General features: G+C 37.4%; 3 protein-coding genes across 3 annotated transcripts in view; 1 reads left to right on the top strand and 2 right to left on the bottom strand.

The window, feature by feature from the left end:
* Positions 1 to 1,840: 1,840 nt before the first annotated feature.
* LOC105225278 (3 beta-hydroxysteroid dehydrogenase/Delta 5-->4-isomerase type 3) lies at positions 1,841 to 6,284 on the bottom strand. Its single transcript, XM_011203672.4, has 5 exons — positions 6,057 to 6,284; positions 3,287 to 3,460; positions 2,780 to 3,226; positions 2,565 to 2,717; positions 1,841 to 2,491 (listed from the first exon to the last, which is right to left on the bottom strand). The coding sequence occupies exons 2-5, from the start codon at positions 3,447 to 3,449 to the stop codon at positions 2,046 to 2,048; spliced, it is 1,209 nt and encodes a 402-aa protein (XP_011201974.2). The 5' UTR covers positions 3,450 to 3,460; positions 6,057 to 6,284; the 3' UTR covers positions 1,841 to 2,045.
* Positions 6,285 to 11,273: 4,989 nt separating this feature from the next.
* On the bottom strand, positions 11,274 to 22,369 carry LOC105225271 (protein rogdi). The gene is made up of 7 exons (XM_011203666.4): positions 21,938 to 22,369; positions 13,225 to 13,396; positions 12,913 to 13,116; positions 12,698 to 12,855; positions 12,514 to 12,634; positions 12,252 to 12,461; positions 11,274 to 11,872 (listed from the first exon to the last, which is right to left on the bottom strand). Exons 1-7 carry the CDS (start codon positions 22,069 to 22,071, stop codon positions 11,804 to 11,806), a joined length of 1,068 nt encoding a protein of 355 aa, XP_011201968.2. The 5' UTR covers positions 22,072 to 22,369; the 3' UTR covers positions 11,274 to 11,803.
* Positions 13,761 to 23,398, top strand: part of LOC105225270 (ecdysone-induced protein 74EF) — a 168,453-nt gene continuing 158,815 nt past the window's right edge. The window contains exon 1 of the mRNA XM_049458800.1: positions 13,761 to 13,843. The gene's annotated coding sequence lies outside the window, so the exon portion shown is untranslated. The remainder of the gene's footprint in view (positions 13,844 to 23,398) is intronic.

Genomic DNA, 23,398 nt, shown 5'->3' with positions numbered 1-23,398 from the left:
GCGTATCTTTGAAAGTTTAAAGCCCACCATTAGCAAACTGATTGGACCTTATCAGTGTGGCCTCCGACCTGGAAAATCTACCATCAACAAGATTTTCGCCAAGCGCCAAACCTTATAAAGAACCGGGAAAGAAGGATCGACACACAACACCTCTTCGTCGATTTCAAAGGTGCTTTTGACAGTACGAAAAGGAGCCGCCTTTATGCCGCTATGAAATTGGTATCCCCGCAAAACTAATACGACTGTAAAAACTAACGGTGAGCTATATCAAAAGCTGAGGTCAGGATCGAGAAGGACCTCTCCGAGCCGTTCGATACCAAACGAGGTTTCAGACAAGCCGACTGCCTATCGCGCGTGTTCTTCAATCTGCTGCTGGAAAAAATAATACGACATTGGATTTAACATCCGTAGCGTTAGCTGCTTCCTCCAGGCTGGATAACGAAGCGAAGCAAATGGATCTGGTAGTGAACAACGGCAAGACGAAATACCTCCTTTCATTAAACAAACAGTAGTCGCACTCGCAACTTGGCTCCACGTCTTTGTTGACAGTCACAATTTCAAAGTCGTAGATAATTTCATCTATCTTGGAATCAGTATAAGCACCAACAACAATATGAGTCGCGAAATCCAACGACGAATAACTCTGGCCAACAGGTGCTACTTCGAACTGAGGAGGCAATTGAGAAGCAAGGTCCGCGCTCGACGAACAAAAATCAACTCTAAAACAAGTAAGGAAGGGCTAAGTTCGGGTGTCACCGAACATTTTATACTCTCGCATGATAAAGTGATAATCGAGATTTCATTATCCGTCATTTACATATTTTTTTTATTTTGGTTCCTAATGTATATATTGTATTATACAGAGAAGGCATCAGATGGAATTCAAAATAGCGTTATATTGGAAGAAGGCGTGGTTGTGAACCGATTTCACCCATATTTCGTACATGTCATCAGGGTGTTAAGAAAATATTATATACCGAATTTCATTGAAATCGGTCGAGTAGTTCCTGAGATATGGTTTTTGGTCCATAAGTGGGCGACGCCACGCCCATTTTCAATTTCTAAAAGAAGCCTGAGTGCAGCTTTCTTTTACCATTTCTTCGGTGAAATTCAGTGTTTCTAAGGTTTTTTGTTAGTCGGTTAACGCACTTTTAGTGACTTTCAACATAACCTTTGTATGGGAGGTGGGCGTGGTTATTATCCGATTTCTTCCATTTTTGAACTGTATATGGAAATGCCTGAAAGAAACAACCCTATAGAGTTTGGTTGACATAGCTATAGTAGTTTCCGAGATATATACAAAAAACTTAGTAGGGGGCGGGGCCACGCCCACTTTCCAAAAAAAATTACGTCCAAATATGCCCCTCCCTAATGCGATCCTTCGTGCCAAATTTCATTTTAATACCTTTATTTATGGCTTAGTTATGACACTTTATAGGTTTTCGGTTTCCGCCATTTTGTGGGCGTGGCAGTGGGCCGATTTTGCCCATCTTCGAACTTAACCTTCCTATGGAGCCAAGAAATACGTGTACCAAGTTTCATCACGATATCTCAATTTTTACTCAAGTTACAGCTTGCACGGACAGACGGACGGACAGACGGACGGACGGACAGACAGACATCCGGATTTCAACTCTACTCGTCACCCTGATCACTTTGGTATATATAACCCTATATCTGACTCTTTTAGTTTTAGGACTTACAAACAACCGTTATGTGAACAAAACTATAATACTCTCTTTAGCAACTTTGTTGCGAGAGTATAAAAATTATGTGCCCAAAAGTACTGAATACGTAAAATTCTTTGGCAAAATTTAGAAGAAAATGTAGTAAAGCTTGATAACAGTAAAAACAGTTTTTAATTAACCATACCTTTGAAAAAACTTATTTTAAAAATATACAAATTAATAATTCGTGCTTATCTAGGGCAAGATATAAACATTTTTTGCTATTTTACATAAAAGTAAATGTATCTACATATGTACGAGTACATCATTACTTGCATATAGAACAACCGATTTGTGTACGCAAGCTCGTAATTGGGTTTAGCTAGATTTTACATTATTCTTCGAGCGCTGCTTTTCCCACCACTGCGCATACCAGCGCGCACTTTCTTGGGCAGCATCCTCCGGCTCAACGAGTGGTACATAATCCATATGTATCGAAGCGCGCAGACGATTGAACATCAATACCGACGCTGTGAACGACGCAATCGCACGAAGCGAATATGACAGTTTGTATTTCGTTACCGGATAGAGTAACTGCACAAACAGTTCGGTGAGGAAGGAGAGCAGAAAGAAAAGGAAATGCGGCAGATACCATAAAGTCAAATTGATCTTGAATTTTCCACCTAACAAAGCCATTTTCTGTATGAATCTGGTCACATCATTGATGGGCGTGTCATCGGTCACGAACACCGGCAGACCGGCAATGGCTTTTGGAGTCGCCTTAAGTGTTTTGTAGGCACACAAATGACCCCAAGCCACGTTGCCTATGTGGGTAAAATATTAAGAGAGGTTTAGTAAAAACAATATTTTTGTTGTAAATAACACTATTTGATTTACCAGCATAGACGAGCTGTTGTTTACCACCAGCGCCGGCAATGCGGGGATAACTGTAACCACGGCTAGACAGATACTCGAAAACACGGGGCACAAACTTCTCATCGCCTTCGCCATAAGTGAGCGGCGGACGAATGGCCACAGTTTCCAAATAATCTACGAGATTACTTCGATAGTTATAAGTACTTATAAAAAAAATATTAGTTATGAAGGCTTACCTCGCTGATTACTGAGCAGTGCTCCATTCGAGTTCAACACAATAGATTCAGCACGCAATTTCGACGATGAATAGCCGGGAATCAAGAAGGACTTGTCGAAATCCGCGGGTTCCTGCGCATTAAAAGTGGGCGTATTGGCCTTTGACTCAGTTTGATTTATGACAATGGTGAAAGTGCTGTAGCCTTTAAAGGGCACCAGACACACCGATGCACAGCTGGTGTATATTAGCCTTCTCACATTATGCTGCACACAAAGGTCTACCACTGTGCTGGTTCCATTCACGTTGACACGATCTAACTCTTTGAAATTTGGCGGATACTCAATGGTGACTAAGGCGGCACAGTGGAAAACGCAGTTTACATTCCTGAAGGCATCCTGCACAGTGCTGGACTTTGGCTCGCAAATGTCGCCGACAAAGGTCTTCAACGCCGCTATGTGAAAAATGCCTGTAAAATTTTATGTAATTACTAAGCAAGTTGTTGTTGTTGATTTAGTTAAGGTCGTACCAATTTTATTCTCAAAGGGCACTATATCTAAAGAGCGAACTTCTTTGATACCCAAACTTTTTTGCTCGCGCAATAGATATTTCAACAAATGCTGCCCGATAAAGCCGCTGCCGCCAGTGACTAAAACCACTTCCTCCACTGCGTTCTCACCCGTTGACGTCATAGTAACGATTTCTGCATGATGGAAAAAATAAATTCATTAAATTTCCCACTTAGGCTAAAAACAAACGATGGATGAGTCTAACTTCGATACATTGAATATGTAGTTACATAGTAGGTAATTAAAGGGCTTGTTCTCCAGACTGAGCAAGGAAGCAAAGCAAATGGGTCTGGCAGTGAACGAGGGTAAGACGAAATATCTCCTGTCATCAAACAAACAGTCGTCGCACTCGCGACTTGGCTCCCACGTCACTGTTGACAGTCATAACTTTGAAGTTGTAGATAATTTCGTCTATTTAGGAACCAGCATTAACACCTCCAACAATGTCAGCCTGGAAATCCAACGCAGGATTACTCTTGCCAACAGGTGCTACTTCGGACTGAGTAGGCAATTGAAAAGTAAAGTCCTCTCTCGACGAACAAAAGCCAAACTCTATAAGTCGCTCATAATTCCCGTCCTGCTATATGGTGCAGAGGCTTGGACGATGACAACAACCGATGAGTCGACGTTGCGAGTTTTCGAGAGAAAAGTTCTGCGAAAGATTTATGGTCCTTTGCGCGTTGGTCACGGCGTATATCGTATTCGATGGAACGATGAGCAGTACGAATTATGCGAGGACATTGTCATAGTTCAGCGAATTAAGAGGCAGCGAGTATGCTGCCGAGATCATGTCATCCGAATGGATGAAAATATTCCTGCTCTGAAAGTATTCAACGCAGTACTCGCCGGAGAAGCAGCGGAAGAGGAAGACCTCCACTCCGTTGGAAGGACCAGGTGGAAAAGAACCTGCCTTCGCTTGGAATATCCAATTGGCACCATGTAGCGAAAAGAAGAAACGACTGGCGCGCTGTTGTTGACTCGTCTATCATCGCGTTAGCGGTGTCTACGACAGTTTAGAAGAAGAAGAAGAAGGTCATTAAAGGGTGATCCAGTTCCGGGTGGAATACTTTTTTAAAGAACAAAACACAGAAACTTCAAATTTAATGGGAACATTCTTTGGCATTTCTGGCGTTTGACACACGTTATATTTTCCTCCAAGTTCTGATATCGATTCAGCCTTATCGCTGAACAAAATTTGGCTCGAAGATGTTGGATTTCTTGGAACTTTTTAAGAGCCCATAGAGCGAAGCGATGTCCCTCGCTTTGAGCCCATTCACCGAAAGTTGGCCGCGCTGGATGGTTATTCGGTTTTAATTCGTGCACGAGTTGGATACATATTTCTGATTCTTGCACGCGATGGCGGATGGACTCATTTGGGTCTTCTTCGACACTCTGCCCCACAAAAGCAATAGTGTCATCGGTTCGTCATCTACGGCGTCTCTTAAACATATTATTATTGGCGATGAGTCTTGGATCCATGCTTACAACCCGGAAACGGACGATCAGTCGGCGGAATATAGTGGCAAATATGAGCCAAAGCCGATAAAATCACGTCAAAGTTAATCGAAAATCGACCATCACCAATCGTGAGGACCAACATTCTTCTTGTATACTATTCCACCGAATAAATCACGTCCAGCACGCAATGAGTGTACATGAAGACCGTGGAAAGTCGATTCGACACCCTTCGCAGCAACTCAAACGACTTGGCGCATTTTACGTCGAGATCTTAAATTGAAAGCATATAAGCTACAGCAAGTAGTGCAAGAATTGAAGCCGCTCGACCTGCCCAAGCGACATCGGTTCGCTCTATGGGCTCTTGAAAAGTTTCAAGAAGATTTTGAGCCAAAATTTGTTCAGCAATAAAGTCATTTCAGGCTCAAAGGGGATGTAAACAAGCAAAAGTCAGGCATTTGGGACGCAGAGCCTGAAATTGAAGCTCTTGATCTCGACAACATTTGGAGCCACTTCCTACACATCGCATCAATCAATGGATTTATTGAGAGAACACTTTGGTGAGCAGATAATTTCACGTTTTGACCAGTCGATTCACATCGTTAGACTTTTTCCTGTGGGAATATATAAAATCTAAAGTCTACAAGTATGCGGACAATCCCGCTTCGATTCATGTTTTAGTTCAAATAGATTTTTCCATTCGTAAGGGCCAACGTTCACTCATAAAACTCGCCGATTGAGCAAAGTTTATGTTAGCATTAGCGGAAAAAGAGATCGGTAGATCATCCTAGACAAGTTGATGTTCAGTCGTGCCAGTGCTAATAAGTCTCAACATTATAAACTTGAATTTCGTTTAGTTTCACTTTAACACATTTTTACATTCAATTAAGGTTTATGTTACAGTCTCCATGGCCTGAAAGACTTTTTGGCAATAAATCTCGACCCATATGTTTCATCATTTAACTAACAAACTTGGCCAGGGCCAAAGAACGAAAAGGTCACAAACATAAACAAAGTGAGCCAGCGCACATGCGCACGCACACGTTAGTTTGTGGTTTGATAACGGCAACATTGTATACATAACAAAACCATTTACGTAGTATGTCTATACTATGTCTCCCAAACCGGTTTTCCTCACGTAACCAAGCCATTAAGCAGCGTTCAACATTGCCCTTTGGCATTATTTCAGCGCGAAAAGATTGAAATAGTTTATCTTACGCCAGCTTTAATCCATGAAATAGACTACTTTTATGGGTACCCCTGAAAATTACATACCTTGAAATACAAAATTTAAAAGCACAATTCACTTTTAGCACAGTGTTGAATGATTCGGCAGAGCTTTTGGCTAAACTTCACTTTTCTTCGTTTAAATTTGCACGTTCGAGCCGCTTGGACGCTTGTCTACAACTGAAAATGACTGCGCTAAGCTAACAACAATGTAGCGTTTCTCCAGTCGGAGTCAGAGAATGGACCAACCAGCTGATTGAGCGTCGACTGCATTGCAGCTATGCAACAGTTCTAGGTTATAGCCATGGCCCGGAACCGTTGTATAATAAATGTTGCGCTCAATCCATAGTTTTGGTATTTAAATGACTTAGCATCGCCGAGAGTGCGCTTGAGTCGTCTACCTAATGGTGGTATGTGTGGCTATTTTTTTACATGTGAGCATATCCAAATTTCTACACTCCACTGGTTTGTTTTCCAGCTGTTTGAAGCTGCTCTTGCTTCAACAGAGAGAAGGAAAGAGCGACAAATGCGCTCCAAAGTCGTAATGAATTAACATTGACATACTATTTTCTAACAGTATTGCAACAACCGACAATCGATTCGATATTTTGTAGTGTTACGAACAACCGTTATTTTTGTATCAGCTTAAGAAAATGATAACTAAGTAAACTTTGTAGCATAGTGCTTAAGAAACAGGTACTCAGTTGTAACTTTAAACCTTGGGTTAATGACAGAATGACAATGTATTTGCATGAATGCCATAAAAACAAAAGACTGTTTCTTCTTAAGCTAGCGGATTGTGGTTATTCAACTCGAAAGCTTACTAGTTGGGATTATTTAATTTCTTTCTATGTTCTTCTTCATCTGGTTCCCACGGCGGGTACTGCGTCGAATACTCTCGGGGCTAGAGTGTTTTCATCCATTCGGACAATATGACCTAGCTAGCGGAGCCACTGTCGCTGAACTATGTCATTGTCGAGGTATAACTCGTGCAGCTCATCGTTCCATCGAATGCCGTGCCCAATGCGCAAAGGATCATAAATCTTCGGCAGAACCTTTTTCTCAAAAACTGTCAAAAAAATTGTCATCGTCCATGCCGCTACACCATTTAGCATAACGGGGATGTTAAGTGACTTATAGAGTTTGGTCTTTGTTTGTCGGGAGATGACTTTACTCAGTCCAAAGTAGGACCAGTTGGCATGAGTGACTCTGTGTAGGATTTAAAGGCTAAAATTGTTGTTGATGTTAGTGCTGGTTCCGAGATAGACGAAATTATCCACGACTTCAAAGTTATGACTGTCAACAGTGACATGAGAGCCAGCACGCGACCATCTACAACCTGCACAACAATGACTGTTTGTTTAATGACAGGATTAATATCATTGACGTACGCCATCGATATCTGTTGTTATTGTAGCGAAAAAAAACCTTACTTCCTAATTTCGGTCCTTGACAGTCCTTGGCCGGATAAAAATCCGGGTGCGTTCCGATTACTTAGACCCGACTGTCGTGAAAACGGTTCCTATCTCAACCCGCTCGTTTTGTGGGCGATTGCAAAATTGTGAGATAGACTGTCAGCTTTATCTCCACCGCGACAGGACAGTCCTCATCGTGCTGGCTATTCTTTGGACCTTTAAGAAAACAAATGGTTTCACTTACAGCTGTACGTAAGGAGCTTGAAATGGCGTCCCATAGTTCCCTTATACCGAGTTGATGAGTGCTTTTAGAAAGCAGGGATGCAAGTCGAGTAGAAACTCGTTCGGCTGTCTTTTGTCATTGCACTCGACGTCGAACCTTCTTTAAGTTTGTTGACGGGCATACTTTTCTGTACAGAAGCGGGTGCGTAGCTTCGCTACAACAAGATAGTGGTCCGAGTCGATGTTAGGTCCTCGGAATGTACGCACGTCAAGGACACTGGAAACATATCGACCATCTACAATACTACCGATCGAGTTTTCGATCCGGAGCCAACCAGGTAACTTGATGCATTTTCATATGCTGGAAAATAGTACTTCAGATAGCCATATTTCGGGCCCCTGCGAAGTCGGTCAGCATTAACCCATTCAGCATCAACCCATTTGGACAGGTTTCACCATTTGTTTGAAGACAGACGCCCACTCGCAGCCGCATCTCTGGTGCACAGACGCTGCAGTTAGACTTTAACGAATCCTTAAGCCGAATATGTCGGATTGGCTTCAATGAAGATTCCTCTCTTTTAACCATAACCACAGGCTCCACCCGGTCTAACACAAGAGCTACTCACGTTTCCAAGGTTAGCGACGAGGACGCAAGATTTTGAATTGGTTATAGCTCTACGACTATAACTGTAACCCAGAAGCATGACTATACCTATTACATTTTTAGCAATACCAAGCATTATTTACAATATCAAGGTTCGTGTAGTTGGTCATTAAAATCAGTCATGGCTGGGTGTTGATCGATCAATTTTATCAAGATATTGTGTGAACCAAAAAATTTAAGAGGGACCGTTATACCATTTATGAAGGAACGTTTTACTTCATGTCTCTCTCAAACTAAATAGTCTGACAGCTAATCATTTTTTTTTTTAATTTCACACCGCTGCCATATGTTGAAAGAGAGTGTACTCTTCGTTTTTGATAATAAACGATCCTTAAGTGGTATGTTGGTCATTTTATTAAAGTTTTTGAAATAGCAATGATGGTGTTATAGGTTTTCCTCTTTTTGGTTTAGTATTTACGTTTCACATATAACGCAATGCACACTTTTAGGCGCACGGAATTTAATTTTGCCTGTTTGGCTTACAATTCAAACAAAAAACTTAAAACTACAGATAAAAAAAAGAAAAAACAAAGTTTTATGTCCTCTGGAATGGAAAGAAATTAAATAGAATGCCAAATACGGCAATAATTAAAAAAATTATATTTTTAATATTTAATTACAAGCTAGGAATTAAAGTTTTTATTCCGGTATTTGCGCTTAAAATATATTTTTAATCCGATTTTGGGCCTCAACCTATTTTAGGAATTCAAATTTTTATTTTGATCCAATAATTAATACTTTATTTGAACTCAAAAAATGAGGTAACAAATAAAAAAAAATAGTTTTCAATATAAAAGCTGGAATGAAAATGCATAAAAAAGTTATAAATTGCATTTTTTTTTTAATTTTTTATTACAGTATTGAGAGTATTTTTATTTTTCAAAGCGTTATGTGGGACTAAAAATTTATTTTAATAAAATAAAAAATTATTTTTCAAATTAAAGCTGGAATGAAAATGCATAAAAAATGTTCTCAAAGCAGAAAAGTTATAAATTCTATTGATTTTTTTTTTTTAATTTTCAATTCCAAGATTGAGATTTTTTTTTTGTTCAAAGCGGTAGTTAGGATTAAAAATTAGTTTTAATACGATTTTTGGTACTACATATTTTTCATTTTGATATTTGTAATTAATCATTTTTAAATCCGGTATTTTAGAGTAACAATTTAAAAATATTTTTAATTATGATTTTCGGTATAACAAAAAATTAATTAAAATAAAATTTAAAAATATTAATTAAATTATTGTTTACTTCAATATTTGCCAACCTTTTTGTGCTCATACATCGATAAATATGTATGTATGTTTGTTTGTTCAAGGTTACTGAATAAATATTGGCCTTCGTCAATTACATATATGTATGTCTGATTAAAGGAAGGTGAGTAGCTAGCATTTATTACCACTCGCAAAGTAATAAATGCTTCAATACAGTGGTATCGCTTCCGTAAACTGCTAAGTCTTCTTCTTCTTCTTTATTGGCACCGCCCAATTGCTAAGTACTCTCATAATAATAATAATAAAAGTTACCCTAATCCAAATTGCAAACAAACGGCATTTCAAAATATAAAAATTTCTGCATTAGCCTTTAAAATCATTAAAAGTCGCTTATTAGTTTATTATCGCTTATTGGATGATGATAATGGTCAATGCGACCTGCAATAAACAATGCAACAAAGAACATTTTGTCGGCTCTGAGAAACAAGCACACATACAAAAATTTCGAATATAGATTGGAAGAATTTATATTCATCCTTGTTGGATAAAATAAAGTACAAAAAAATCACTGAATGTATATACTTATGTATGTGACCTGGTCTACGGAAAGGGGGCTTAGGTGTCAAAAACTCAATTTTCACTTTTTAGTTGATTCGGATGGAAGATGAGATACTTTTTCACGTGATAGAATCCAAAAAAATCGCATGTTAGCTCCCTTTTCCTAGACCAGGTGACATATGTATGTATAAAATAAATGATCAGCATGATTAGCCGCCCCCGTCTCTCTGTCCCTCAGTATTTGAGATATTGGTCCGAAATGTTGCACACGTCCCTCTCTCTTCAAGAACCTGCTTATTTGTAGGAACCACCGATATCGGATCACTATAACATTGAGCTGCCATACAAACTGAACGATCAAAATCATGTCCTTATATGGAAAACTTTTTTATTTGACGAGATATCTTCACCAGATTAAAATCATGTCCTTATATGGAAAACTTTTTTATTTGACGAGATATCTTAACAAAATTTGGCTCGGATTACTGTCAAAGATAACGGTACAATATACGAAGAAACTATTCGGATCGTACCGATATAGCATGTGGCTGCCATACAAACTGAACGATCAAAATCATGTCCTTATATGGAAAACTTTTTTATTTGACGAGATATCTTCACCAAATTCGGCAGAGATTATTGTTCAAGGCAACGGTACATTATGCGAAGAGACTGTTCGGATCGTACCGATATAGCATGTGGCTGCCATACAAACTGAACGTTCAAAATCAAAATATTTTATGGCTTCTTTTGTATTTGTGAAATGCATTCGGTACTTCGGACTTCGCTGCAACCGAAGTCAACGTTTTTCCTTAATTTTTTTTTTTTGTGATTATATATGTTATAACAATATCTGTGTAATAAAGAGTGCATACAATTAAATATAAAAACATTACCTCTCGCTGCTAAGTTTTAACCAACCGCCCGTTAATAAAAACTAATGCTAAGACTTTATTCTTAAGCGGTTTTTTTATTGTATATTTTAATACTTTCACTGTAATAGTAGTTACAATTCGCATCCGTACTCTCAAATACATAATTTTAATAATTATTTCTACGAAATATACATATTTCACGCAGAATTAAGGCAGAATATAAAGGCAACTTTATTGCACATCTTCTTTGCTGCTCTTTAAGCAGAATATTCATTGCTTGCTATGTGACATACATTTGCATTTTATTTTTTTCTTGAAAACCATAACTTTAGGCAGCGAATAAATTGTAAGTACTGTCACGGTATTTATAGTAATATAACACTAAACTAAATTTAGGATTAGGCTAAAAATGATCAACTAATTAAAATAAATTAAACTAAATTCAAGAATTTAATTAAAGGATATATGTATGTATGTATAAAATTTGAATAGTATTACTAAATTAAGCTAGCATTGCCAGGACCAATACATATTTCTATATTATTATAGGCCACTTTAAATAACGGTGACTTACATACTTAAGTACGTATATCATTTAGGCACTTTGAGTGATTTGTGTGTGCTTTCTTGTTTCTTCTTTGTATTCCATTGTACGTAATTGCATAAAATAAATGCTTTAAAATATTCGAACATTTTCGTACATTTTTGTGCAAACAGAAAATAACAAACCATTAAGTATACATTGACAAATTTTTTGCAATTTTGAAATTAAACGCTAAATCCTATCAATGTTTTGCATATTTCGTCTGTTATCATATTTGAAACTTTCAATTAAACATTTGTGAGTGTCAATAGGAAAGCGCCGATGGTGGACGGGACTCAACAGTAAAATCCTTATACACCGAGAACACAGATATCTGAAAGATTTAATTTATGTAGATAATTTTACAGTAAAAATAATAATAATTTCTTCTCTAATCAAATAAATTAGTATATGGAGGCATTGATAGAACCTCTCGGTTGGCAAAGCCGATAACGGACCATTACAACATACGAACTGAACGATCAAACTTTCTTATTTAACAAGATATCTTCACACAAGTTGACATGAATTATTGCCTAAACCAACTGTACAACTGTACAACATCCGAAAAAATTTGTTCAGATTTGACCTCTGTAGCATATACTCGTATGTAGCTGTCATACAGGCTGAACGATCAAAATTAAATGAATTTTTTTTTTCATTTAAGAAGGTTATATCTTCGGTTCCACAGCAATCGTTTACATAAAACTTACCTTATCTTTAAGTTGTTGGCACAGCTTCAGACCGGCGCAAAGCATTGGCATTACGTCGTTCAACCATTGCACGGTTGTTTCCGCTTGGCATGAGTCAAAGCGCATTGTACCCTGTACAGTAATTAATTGATAAACAGCCATAATCAATTTGTGACTTTGAAGATAAAAGCTGACGGCTAAGTCTTCGGATAAGTTGGGAGCAAGCGCTTTCTAAAATATAAAAATTTAATACTCATTCTCACATTGAAGAAATTTAACTGACCATATTACGACTTTTAATCAGATCGGCGATAGGCTTCTTTTTGGGTATCACCAAACTGGTGCGTGCACGTTGCAATGCCTCTAGTATGTTGCCTACAACATTCATAACTTCATCAGACGTTCTACAAAGTAAAACATGATAATTTAATAAAAATTATTTGTGTAAGCAAGCAAATAGTAATCACTTGAAATGGTAAGTAGCATCTACATCATCAATGTGGTTAATTGCTTGCTGTAGATGATTTGCTGCGTCCTGCACTTGTTGCAACTTCCATGGCGTGTCTTGGGTAATACAAGTTTTCTGCTGATGATGCGGTGGCCGCGCAAGCTTAAAGCTTATATCCTTAAAAAGATTACATGTTAATTATGATTCATAAATATGTAATAATGGCAAATTTACTGCATGAGTAATGCTATCACCCGTAAGAGTCACAATGGCACTAAGTTTTTCTGGCGCTACTTTCATTATGTATTTTTCAGTCTTTTTACCCTCATTGGCATACAGCGGCACAGGAAAGCGATGAGCACACTCGACCAATATCTTCTTTAATTGCTTTAATATCGCATGCACCTCCTCGCGCAGCACCCATTCAAATTCCACCTGCTGAAATTATAGAAGCAAATCAGTTTCATTAATATGAATACAGCGTGTCCATAATGAAAATTTATTTATTTATAAAGTCATTCGATTTATTTAACTTATTTAAATTACCAAATTTCGGGCTTCCTCCTTTTCGGTTTCCATCTTTTGACGTAGCCAGCTGCTTTTCGCTTTGTTGCTGTAATCGTTATCAGCTGGCAGCATACAATCTGGTAAAGTCGGCAGATGGCGCTGCGGCTTTCGATTCGTAAATCCATTTCGAGTGAAACTCCAATTTGTAGATCTATAAATTCAATTTACGAAATTCAAGCATTTTAACGAAAACGTTTTAAAAATTGTATTTAGTATTTGTGTGCACTATTAATATGGTGCGTAATTCATAAAATAATCAAATGAGAGGAAATTTTGTGAGGAAACGTGTCAATTTTACACTTTTTGGTAAAAATAATATTTGTAATATCTTCGCGAAATTTTGCATGTATTAATCTTAGAATAAACTTTTCAGATTGAACGAATTTAGCTGCTATATAAACTCTACGATCAAAACCTAATTGTTTTATGAAAAATGTTTCTTATTTGTGAAGGATATTCTAGCTCCGGCGCATCCGAATGTCATTTTATCCGTGGTTTATGCATTCCATACATACATACGTACGGAAATATGCTTTACCCAGGGTTGTGTTCCGAACATAAAACCAAAAAGCGACATCGTTTGAAACTGGACTGAAAGGTACTGTCCCAATTACTTAATATTTTTTATTTTATTAAAACATTTGTAATTTCCTTGTGAATTTGAATCTCTCATATAAAAGTTTAATGTGTTGATTTCGTGAAGTCCGATAAAATATGATATGACTAGGCACCTATCACAATTATGGAAAATTTTATTGGGCACACATTTTGTTTACTGGCTTAGCTACTTATATACTTACATACATACATATATTCATAATTATTTTTAAAAAACTTCTCTTCTGTAATACAAAATATTTGTATTAGGAGAGAAATTGCATATGAACCTCTCAAAGTTCCCCGGGTAAAAAATTCTATTTTAATGAAAATATTTACATCACTGTCGTCATCAACCATAATTGTGAGTTAAACAAACCATTTTACAAGACTCTTTTGGGATTGTAAGCGGCCCCAGGAAACCAATCCACCGCTCTTCAAATAATAGAACGCGAAGATTGAATGAAGATAAAGTTAAGGTTACAAGGCAAACTTTAATTAATTTTAATTATTATTTTTTTTATATAACAATCAAATATTAATATTATATTTCCCTATTCGTGATAAAGATTTTAAACACGACGAGCGACGATAATCGTCGAACAATTAGATTGTAATCAATTAAATAGTTTTTCAAATGCGAATCTGTTAATGTACATATATACATACATATGTGAAAAAGCAATATACATATACATATGTACATACATATGTGTCTCCCATATGAAGACAGACATTATCACTGGTAATTATTCTTGAACTAGGAATTATTTAAAGCTTGGTCTGATGTTGTTATGTGTATTCTTTTTATGTGAGAAAGTTGTTTGACGGTTCTCTTATTATTTTTATGGCTTTACTCACGATAAGAAATAGAACGTCCCACGGCTAACTTGAGTAAAACTTGAGATATCCGCACAAAATTTCGTATATGTACCACAGGAACTTCACACTATATAACTCAGGAGCTAACAAATATATCAAACCTGCCATGGGGCCCAGAACATAGTGATATCCTAGTAACTGTGAAGCAGATGAACTAGCCAAAGCTGGAACCACCCTACAATTAGACGCCGGAAAAGAAGAAATATATATTCCCCTGACTACTTGTAGATCTTTAATCAACAAACATGTTATATATTTAGCGGATTCTCACTGGAAATATTTCCTAACTTCTTTAACAATCTGGCAAAATTGGCGTGAATAGATTATGTGTCCATATTAAAATCCAAAAGGATTGACACAAGAACCAATCTCATAGGTTGCACATACAAGTAAATATAAAATTTTTTGTAGGGATGAAGCACGGCTGGTTCAAAGGAAAGAAAACAGAGTGAGACGATGTGAGTCCTTCAATGGGCTTAGGTGCATCGAAATTTATGGTAAATCGAAATAAAATTTTCCAAAAATACTGTCTTTAAGATATGCCACCTCACCATAAGTTTTGCCAAAATCGGACCATAAAATTAAATCAAGCTCCTCAATACCTATGAACATATAGCCTATGATTGATTTTTCCCCGAAAATATCGATCAGCTTGTGAGATATCTTACGGAAAGTAAAAGAACACTTTTTTCTGGAGACAATATGTCGAAGAATTTCAAACTTTCAGTTGGCTTTATATGTTTTTGTTGTAACGGGTATCTAATCCCCATTAGGATGGCAAGCATTATAAATATAAGTTGTCGTCGACGTTATCCAACGGTAGGCCCAGCAAACGTGCTGTTTCCACGGGGTTGGACCAAAGGGAAAAGGGTGTCAGATGGGTAAGGTTGGCAGGACATGCAAAGAGGTGATGAAACTGCACAATCCCCACAACAACGCACCGGAATTGACCCCGACTTTATCCGGCCAAAGGCTGTTATTTCGGAGATCTAGCCCCGTTTAGATCGGTAAGTCTTGGCTTTATATCGTATAAAGCGATCAATATGTAAGTCATTTTAGCAAAATTAAGTGAACGTATAGTACCGTTTACGATTTACCACAGATCCCCAATTCTACATACTTGTAGAATGATTTCCTTTACTTTAGAAGGCTTTATTCCAAATATGTCAGTCGGTGAATAAGTTGTCTTTATAAAATCGCGGGGAAGCTTGTCATGGAAGCTACTTGAGTAATGCCAAAATTTAAAATGATCATTTCAGAGCCAGATGGTTCATTGAAAAACGAACGTTCAATTCTTATGCAATACTTTTTATTCTAAAGTTTTGCCAATATCTGAAAGTATTTTCTCACGCTGGAGCGTTGAAAATTGCGATAGTTTAAAATATTCGGTTACATCCGTGCTGAGTTCTTACTGATTTAGAATTAAAGTAGACTCATAAGACAACGGTACAAAGGAAAATAACTAACTTATGTTACAAGGAATATAACTGGAAATGGTTCTTGGGTATGACTTAATATTTTCATAGATGAGGTATATAAATGATCAGCGTGACTTGTCTGTATTAACACGATATATGTCTCAGTTTTTGAAGTATCGATCTGAACCCATCCTTTTCTCATAAAGATGTTGCTCATTTTCGGAAATGCCGTTATCGGATTACAGTATCATATTATTGCTGAAACTGAGCGATCATTAAAGCTTCGGTGTAGCGGAAGTTAACGTTATTTCTTATTCAGAGTACTTCTTCCACTGTTTAAAGATTCTGGATCAATAGCGATACATGATTGCAGAAAGTTGATAAAATATTCACAGTGCACAAAATTCTCATTGCCGGAAGATAGTGAGTCGAATGCACAAACCAAGTCTTCATAATATTATCCAATGTACATATGTATGTACACTTTGTCCAGGTCTTAAACGGTGAGCATGCTGTGGATAGGCACGTGTAAGCACGACTTATGGTTTCCGCGTTAAGATAATAGCATTTTACCGCTTAACAAAACTTTAAAATACACATAATTTCTGCGCCAAAGCCAAGCTTATTAGCCTCAATTAAAGTAAGCTCACTGATTGTACACTCATATGTACATACATGTGCATACATACATACGTACATTGTAAGTTCTTACGTATGACGATGTGGAGTCGTAACACAAAGAAGTAAGAGAGGGCGAAATTCGGGCGAAACCAAACACTGGATACTAGCCCAAATGGCATGAACATAAAAAGTTCAAAATTCAATATTCAAAATAGTGTTACAATTAATAAAGTTAACATGACTGCAGGTTTGTTCGATATAAAATTTAGATTTCGAACTAAGCAAGTGGGCATAATTTGATTGTTTTGTTGGTAGTATGGCTTGGAGTGTCGCCCTGTTGGAACCAAAGGCCGTCCACAGCAACATCTTCCAAGCACGAGAAAGTCATTAATCAAGACTCTATATACGTAGCGCTCTGCATTGACTGTTGTTGTTGCTATTACAGCGGCAGAAAACATTCTTGAAGTAATTTTGAAGAATGGTGCCGAGTTGAAAGTCAGTTGCTGGACAAATATACTGGTCCGTTTCGATTCACCGAACGTTTTTCCCGAGTAGGTAGGTAAGTAGAGTAGTAACGATCATATGTTCTGTCGGACGACGCACCGAGGCCTTTAGGAGACCCAATGTGAAACTACCGGGTTTAAAATCTCCTTACTCTATTGTCTCCTCGCCGAACCAGCGCGTGCTTCCAATGAAATTCATCAGTACAAAAAGTTTTCTGTGTGCAACTTCCAAAACATCTTCAAAAAAAACCCCTCGACCCAAAATTGCGATATTTTTTTCGAAGTAAATTTGCTCATTATGAAATGTCAACACAAATTGAGTATGAATCAAGTAAAAGCTGTCGAAAAGACAAGCTCCTAAAAAGTATTGGCTCATTGAAAACCTCACGTCCAAAGAAATACCCGTATACAGGATAGGTTAGGTTAGTCATTTGATTCTTCAAAATCGAACAAGTCGCTCATAATACGTTAAGATCTGTGAAACCACATATAATTTTATACAATTTTAAGCTTTTATGGTATTACCGACTACCGCCGTGTAAACAAAACCATTGAACTCTATGTAAGAAGTTGCGCGAGTATCAAAATTTTGACAAATTCTGAAGCTGACCTGAAAACATGTGACACAAGTACAAAAAAAAATCACAATTCTGTTTATTGAAAACAATTTATTTGCTTACATTTGGCAGAAGTGGAACACAAATGCGAAGTGAAATCGGAATAAGCGCGAAGTGTTACCATATACGTGCATAGATATTTAGGCCACACTTACATTATACTTTATATGGTGTCTCTCTGCATTTTACTCGGCTATGAAACACATTAACCGCCTTAATTTATAACTTTTTGACACCATATTTTCGAATTATATAATTGTGTTACAATATAATTCGCACCTTCACTAAATGCTTTTTGAACAAACAAACCGGTAAACTTCCAAGTGATAATTCAATACTTTAATTAACGAAATTTTCTCATCAAAATACAGAAATACACCAGACACTAAGAGATAAGCTGTGAAAGTGCACAGACATATGCATATAGTAGATATATCATACATATAAATATATAATATTAATCAAGTTGTACATAGTTAGCACATATGTATGTATGTATGTATGTATGTATGTACATACTTATGTTTATAACCATTTGTCATGCCGAGCAAAATTATAAATAAATAAATTGAGCTGCCATAATCGATTGTGTTTAAATTTGGATAATTTATTATACACCAAAAATTATAAATGCGATTATTATACCAACATGTATTGGTACATACATACCTACATACATACTTATACATATACATTTGCACAGTCAACCATCCGGTAGCATGGCTGGTTGTTTGCGTAGCACAAACATTTCTATCAGGGAATCTTTTCTGTCCGAACTGTCAACACTTTTGCTAAGAAAAACCATCTACTTAAAGTCAACCAAATACACAACAAAACGGTAAACAAAAAGAACATATGATCGTTGTTGCGATAGGACGGCCGTGGATTAGATATTTGCTAACATTGTTTAGTGACAAAAAGCCATAAATAAATACACACATATTGGCAGGTGCGCAAGTGTATGCATGTGTGATAGCTACGACCATCGTAAAATAATTATGCCCCAGTTTGTATGAATGAAGTAAAAAATAATCTAGTAAAACTGAATTTTCCCAACGGTTAATTGCATGTAAATAACGAAAAGAAAATATTAACTGCGGTTGCACCGAAGCTGTAATACCCTACAGCAATAAAAAAAAAGTTGCCGCACAAAATCCGGAATTTGATTGGTCTGATGGATCTGGATTCCGATCTAAATAATTTCTTTGGCGAAAATACCGCAGTCTTGGACAATAATTCATGCCAAATGCCTTGAAGATACACTCTATAACAAGTCAATTGAAGAAACCTCGACTTGACACACAGATGGCGATACTGCAATTAAATCCATATAATTTTCAGAGAGCCCTAATCTTCAATAGACGCCAGTATAAATTTGACAGCTGTTGGATCATTACTTTGTGGATTATATCATCTTAAGTGCAACAACTTTTTCTATAGTAAAAAAAATTACAAAAAAGGAAATCACGCGTGTTGATAAAATATTGCTTTTTGAAGAGAAAAAATACAGTTGAAACAAATACTTGGCTTGATGACGAGCTTCCGAAAACTGCCCTCAGAAAATCAACCATCAAGTATTGGTATGTCTAAGTTTAGATGTGGTGACATCAGCACCGAAGACGATGAACGCAGTGCACGCCCGAAAGAGGTTTTTACCAACGAAAAAATTAAAAAATTCCACAAAATAATTTTGGATGACCGTAAAGTGAGCTTGTTCGAGATAGCAGGCACTCTAAAGATATCAACTGAATGTGTACCATCATATCATTCACGATTATCTAGGTATGAGAAAGTTCTATACAAAGTGTGTACCGCGCGTGCTCATTTTTGACCAAAGACAACGACGTGTTGGTAATTCGGAGCAGTGTTTGGAGGTGTTCAAGCGAAGTTAAACCGAGATTTTGTATCGTTATATAATAAACATAGATCTACCATTTCACTCCGCAGTTCAACCGACAGTCATCGGAGTGGGCTGCCCAGAAAGAACCCACTCCAAAGCGTGAAGAAACGCAACAGTCGGCTGGAAAAATTTTGGCGTCTGGGATGAGCATGGAATCATTTTTATTGACTGCCTTTAAAAAGGAAATACCATTAATAGCGACTATTACATAGCGATATTGGATCATTTGCAAGACGAAACAGCCAAAAAACGGCAGTATGTGAAGAAAAAGAAACTGCTTTTTCACCATAACGTATCACAAGTCAATGAAAACGATGGCAAAAATCCAAGAATCCACCGCATTCGCCAGCTACTATTTCTTGTTCTCAGATCTCAAAAGAATGCTCGAAATTCGCGTATATACAAACAGGCGGAATCGACTTAGTCCGTCCTGCTGATCATTTATATTACGGGTTTTTGCATAGGGACGTTACAAAAGCAGACCGATAGGGACAGAAATCAGCGCCATATTTTCCCCGCTCTTTTGGCATTTCTTTTTTGTAAGGTTTGCCAGTTCATCATGGAAATATATACGATCCAACAATGAGTTAAAATTTTTAAAATTTACTACCGGAGTCAGTGGCCTTAACTTTAAGAGCGCTACGTCCAATTTATGGTCGTTATAATCGTTCCGTCAGATCAACAATTGAGCGTCTAGTGGACAAATTTTAATTCATAAGCACAGCAAAATGTTACCGTGCAAGTTAGACAAAGAAGTGTCCGCAGTGTCGAGAATATTGCTGCCGCCAGCGCATCAATTGAGGAAGACCAAAATCAATCTCTCACACGTCGTTCTCAAGCGTTGGGCATCTCTGTGTCGTTGTTGTTGTCTGTCGTTGTGGCGAATTTTGCGAAAAGATCTTAGCCTACATCATTACAAGATCAAATTGACGCAAGAACTGAAGCCGCTTGACCAACAGAATCGTCGTATGTCCGCGAATTAGGCTGAGCAACAACTTGAAAATGATCCGGATTTTCATTGATACTTAGTCTTTAGCGATAAGGCTCATTTCTGGCGGAATGGCATCATCAATAAGCGAAATATGAATTATTGGTCAGGCAGCAATCCACACGTACTCCATAAGTCACCATTTCATCCCGAAAAAATAACAATTTTGGTGCGGTTTATGGTTCGACGACGTCAGTGTGCCGTACTTCTTCCGTGATGATCAAGACCGGCAATTTACTGTGAATGGGTATTGCTACCGCTCAATGATAACCAAATATTTTTGGCCCGAATTTGATGATATGGACTTGGACATTATGTGGTTCCAACAGGACAGCGCCACAAGTCACACAGCGAACGCCACAATCGCTTTATTGAAAACCTAGTTTGATGAACGTGTTATCTCACGAAATGGCTCAGTCAATTGGCTGCCTGGTGGTGCGATTTGACGCCGTTAGGCTATTTCCTGTGGGACTACGTCAAGTTTATGGTCTATACCAACAAGCCAGCGATGATTGATGAACTTCGTACGAATATCGAACATGAAATTGCAGCAGTATCGGTCGAGTTATGCTTGAAAACCGTCGAAAATTGGTTTCAGCATTTGGACTGCTGTAAGGGAGCCCGTGGTGGCCATGCAAAAATTACATAATGGCATTGAATGTACCTTCACAGGACTCAAGAATTTCATTTTTGAAACTGAATTTTGAAAAACCCGTTACATATGTATAAACTTTATAAAGTTTCCGATTTTTTCTTCTGGGTATCACAAACTTAGTGCCAAATCAATATACTCTGTTCAGGGTATAAAAGCAAGCCATTTCAACATATCAGCCTAAAGCCTACAGTAAGTACGTACATATGTATGTATGTATATGGCACATATGTGTGTGGCGTAATTTTGTATATGTACATATGTAAGGATGTATATAATATATTTATTTATATATGTACATATTCATATATATTTGCGAATGTTTGTCGATATCAGCGTCTGTGTCAATACAAAGTAAAACGAGATTCGCTTGGTAGTTTTTTTTTATTATTTTTTCTTGGGAAAGACCTCTTTCCTGAAATCACACTGTGACTCACCGGGGACATACCAGATCACTAATAATATCTTAATACCTTACTTAAACACTGTAGACATGTGTGTTGTTTGAGCGTACCTTTGTGGCATGGTGATCGCTGAGGTTTTCACTGTTGTATGTTTTGTTTTGTTTACGGTTATTTTAACGCTATTAATTATTCTTTTGTTTTTGTTAACGTTAGTACTGTATACGAAGCAGGCACATACATACATATGTACATATGCGTGTGTATGTATTTAAAGCTGAATAATAAACACTTTTTAGCCACAGCAAATAAAAATCATTTGAAACGCGAAAATAAATTGATTTATAATCGTTATATTGTGGCCGCTAATAATACAGGTATATTGAACCGCAAAAATTCCCGACCGAGTATAAAAAGCGCCTGCCTGCCTTTCTGATAAGCTCACGACAGCTATGCTCGCGGAATGTCAACCGGGCACTAAATGTGTTAAACAACTGACTGCAGCGACTTGAAATGAGCGGCCGCAAAGCTTCTGGCCACGATTGCGAATACAAATTCTACAGCAAAACAAAATTACCGTATCGAGCGTGCTGTGTGTGTGCTAGCCAAGCTGAAAGAGCATGTTAGCCGATAAAACGTCTAAGAGCTTCACCACTCAACAGGTGGTGGTGGTGTTGATTGCAGCGGCGTGCGGGCGGCAGTGTTGGCGGCGGTGGCGTGAAGCGGCGCGCATACAACGACTCATTAGAATCCGCTATATCGCCATACATACATACATACATAAGAGCATGAGCACGTCGATATGTAACGACTACTGTATTTTGGCTTGCACACACACAAATATCGAAGTCTGTCGGCCATACACCAAAATATTTTCCGGCGCGTGTTGTGAAGCGGCTCACACTCCAAATGAGCCAAAGCTTGGCGCGTGATAAGACTTCGATGATTTAATTGTATAATGCCAATAGTTTGCCCAAGTCGCCATCGAAGAACTGCTCTTGCGCATACACGATTGCCATCGTGAGCATAGCATCGGCGCAGTCTATGGAGACATACTACTTATGGTATGCTAAATAATATTAGTTTATTATCGTTATCAATAGAACAAGCGAACACCGGGGGGATTTGACACGCAGTGTAGCCAATATTGTTATTGATATGATCATATATTTGTACATAAGTATAGACATATGTATGTACATACACATGTATGTATATGTATGCTTCGAAATATTGGAAAATCCTTAAATATAATTTAGCTTTATCGAGTTATCTGTTAATTTAGGGTTATTTTAGCTAAGAATAGTTTGTGACAAAAAAAAAATACCGGAAATTGCAAATAAAACGCAAAATATTTAATTATTCATCAATACTTATTTTGTCGCTTTCAAGATGCAATACACTTATGCCAACGATTTTTCCAGTCCTCGAAACAATTTTCATAATATTAAATGACTAAGAATGTACATATGTACATATGTATGTATGTACAAAAGTCATGCTCTCATTTAGGCGGTAGGCCATTTTGGGTTTAATGTGAAATTTAGGGCCTTAAATATTAGTTAATTCGTAGA

The sequence above is a fragment of the Bactrocera dorsalis genome, chromosome 5 (assembly GCF_023373825.1).
Source record: "Bactrocera dorsalis isolate Fly_Bdor chromosome 5, ASM2337382v1, whole genome shotgun sequence".
NCBI lineage: Eukaryota > Metazoa > Arthropoda > Insecta > Diptera > Tephritidae > Bactrocera > Bactrocera dorsalis.
This window is presented reverse-complemented; position numbering and strand designations above follow the sequence as displayed.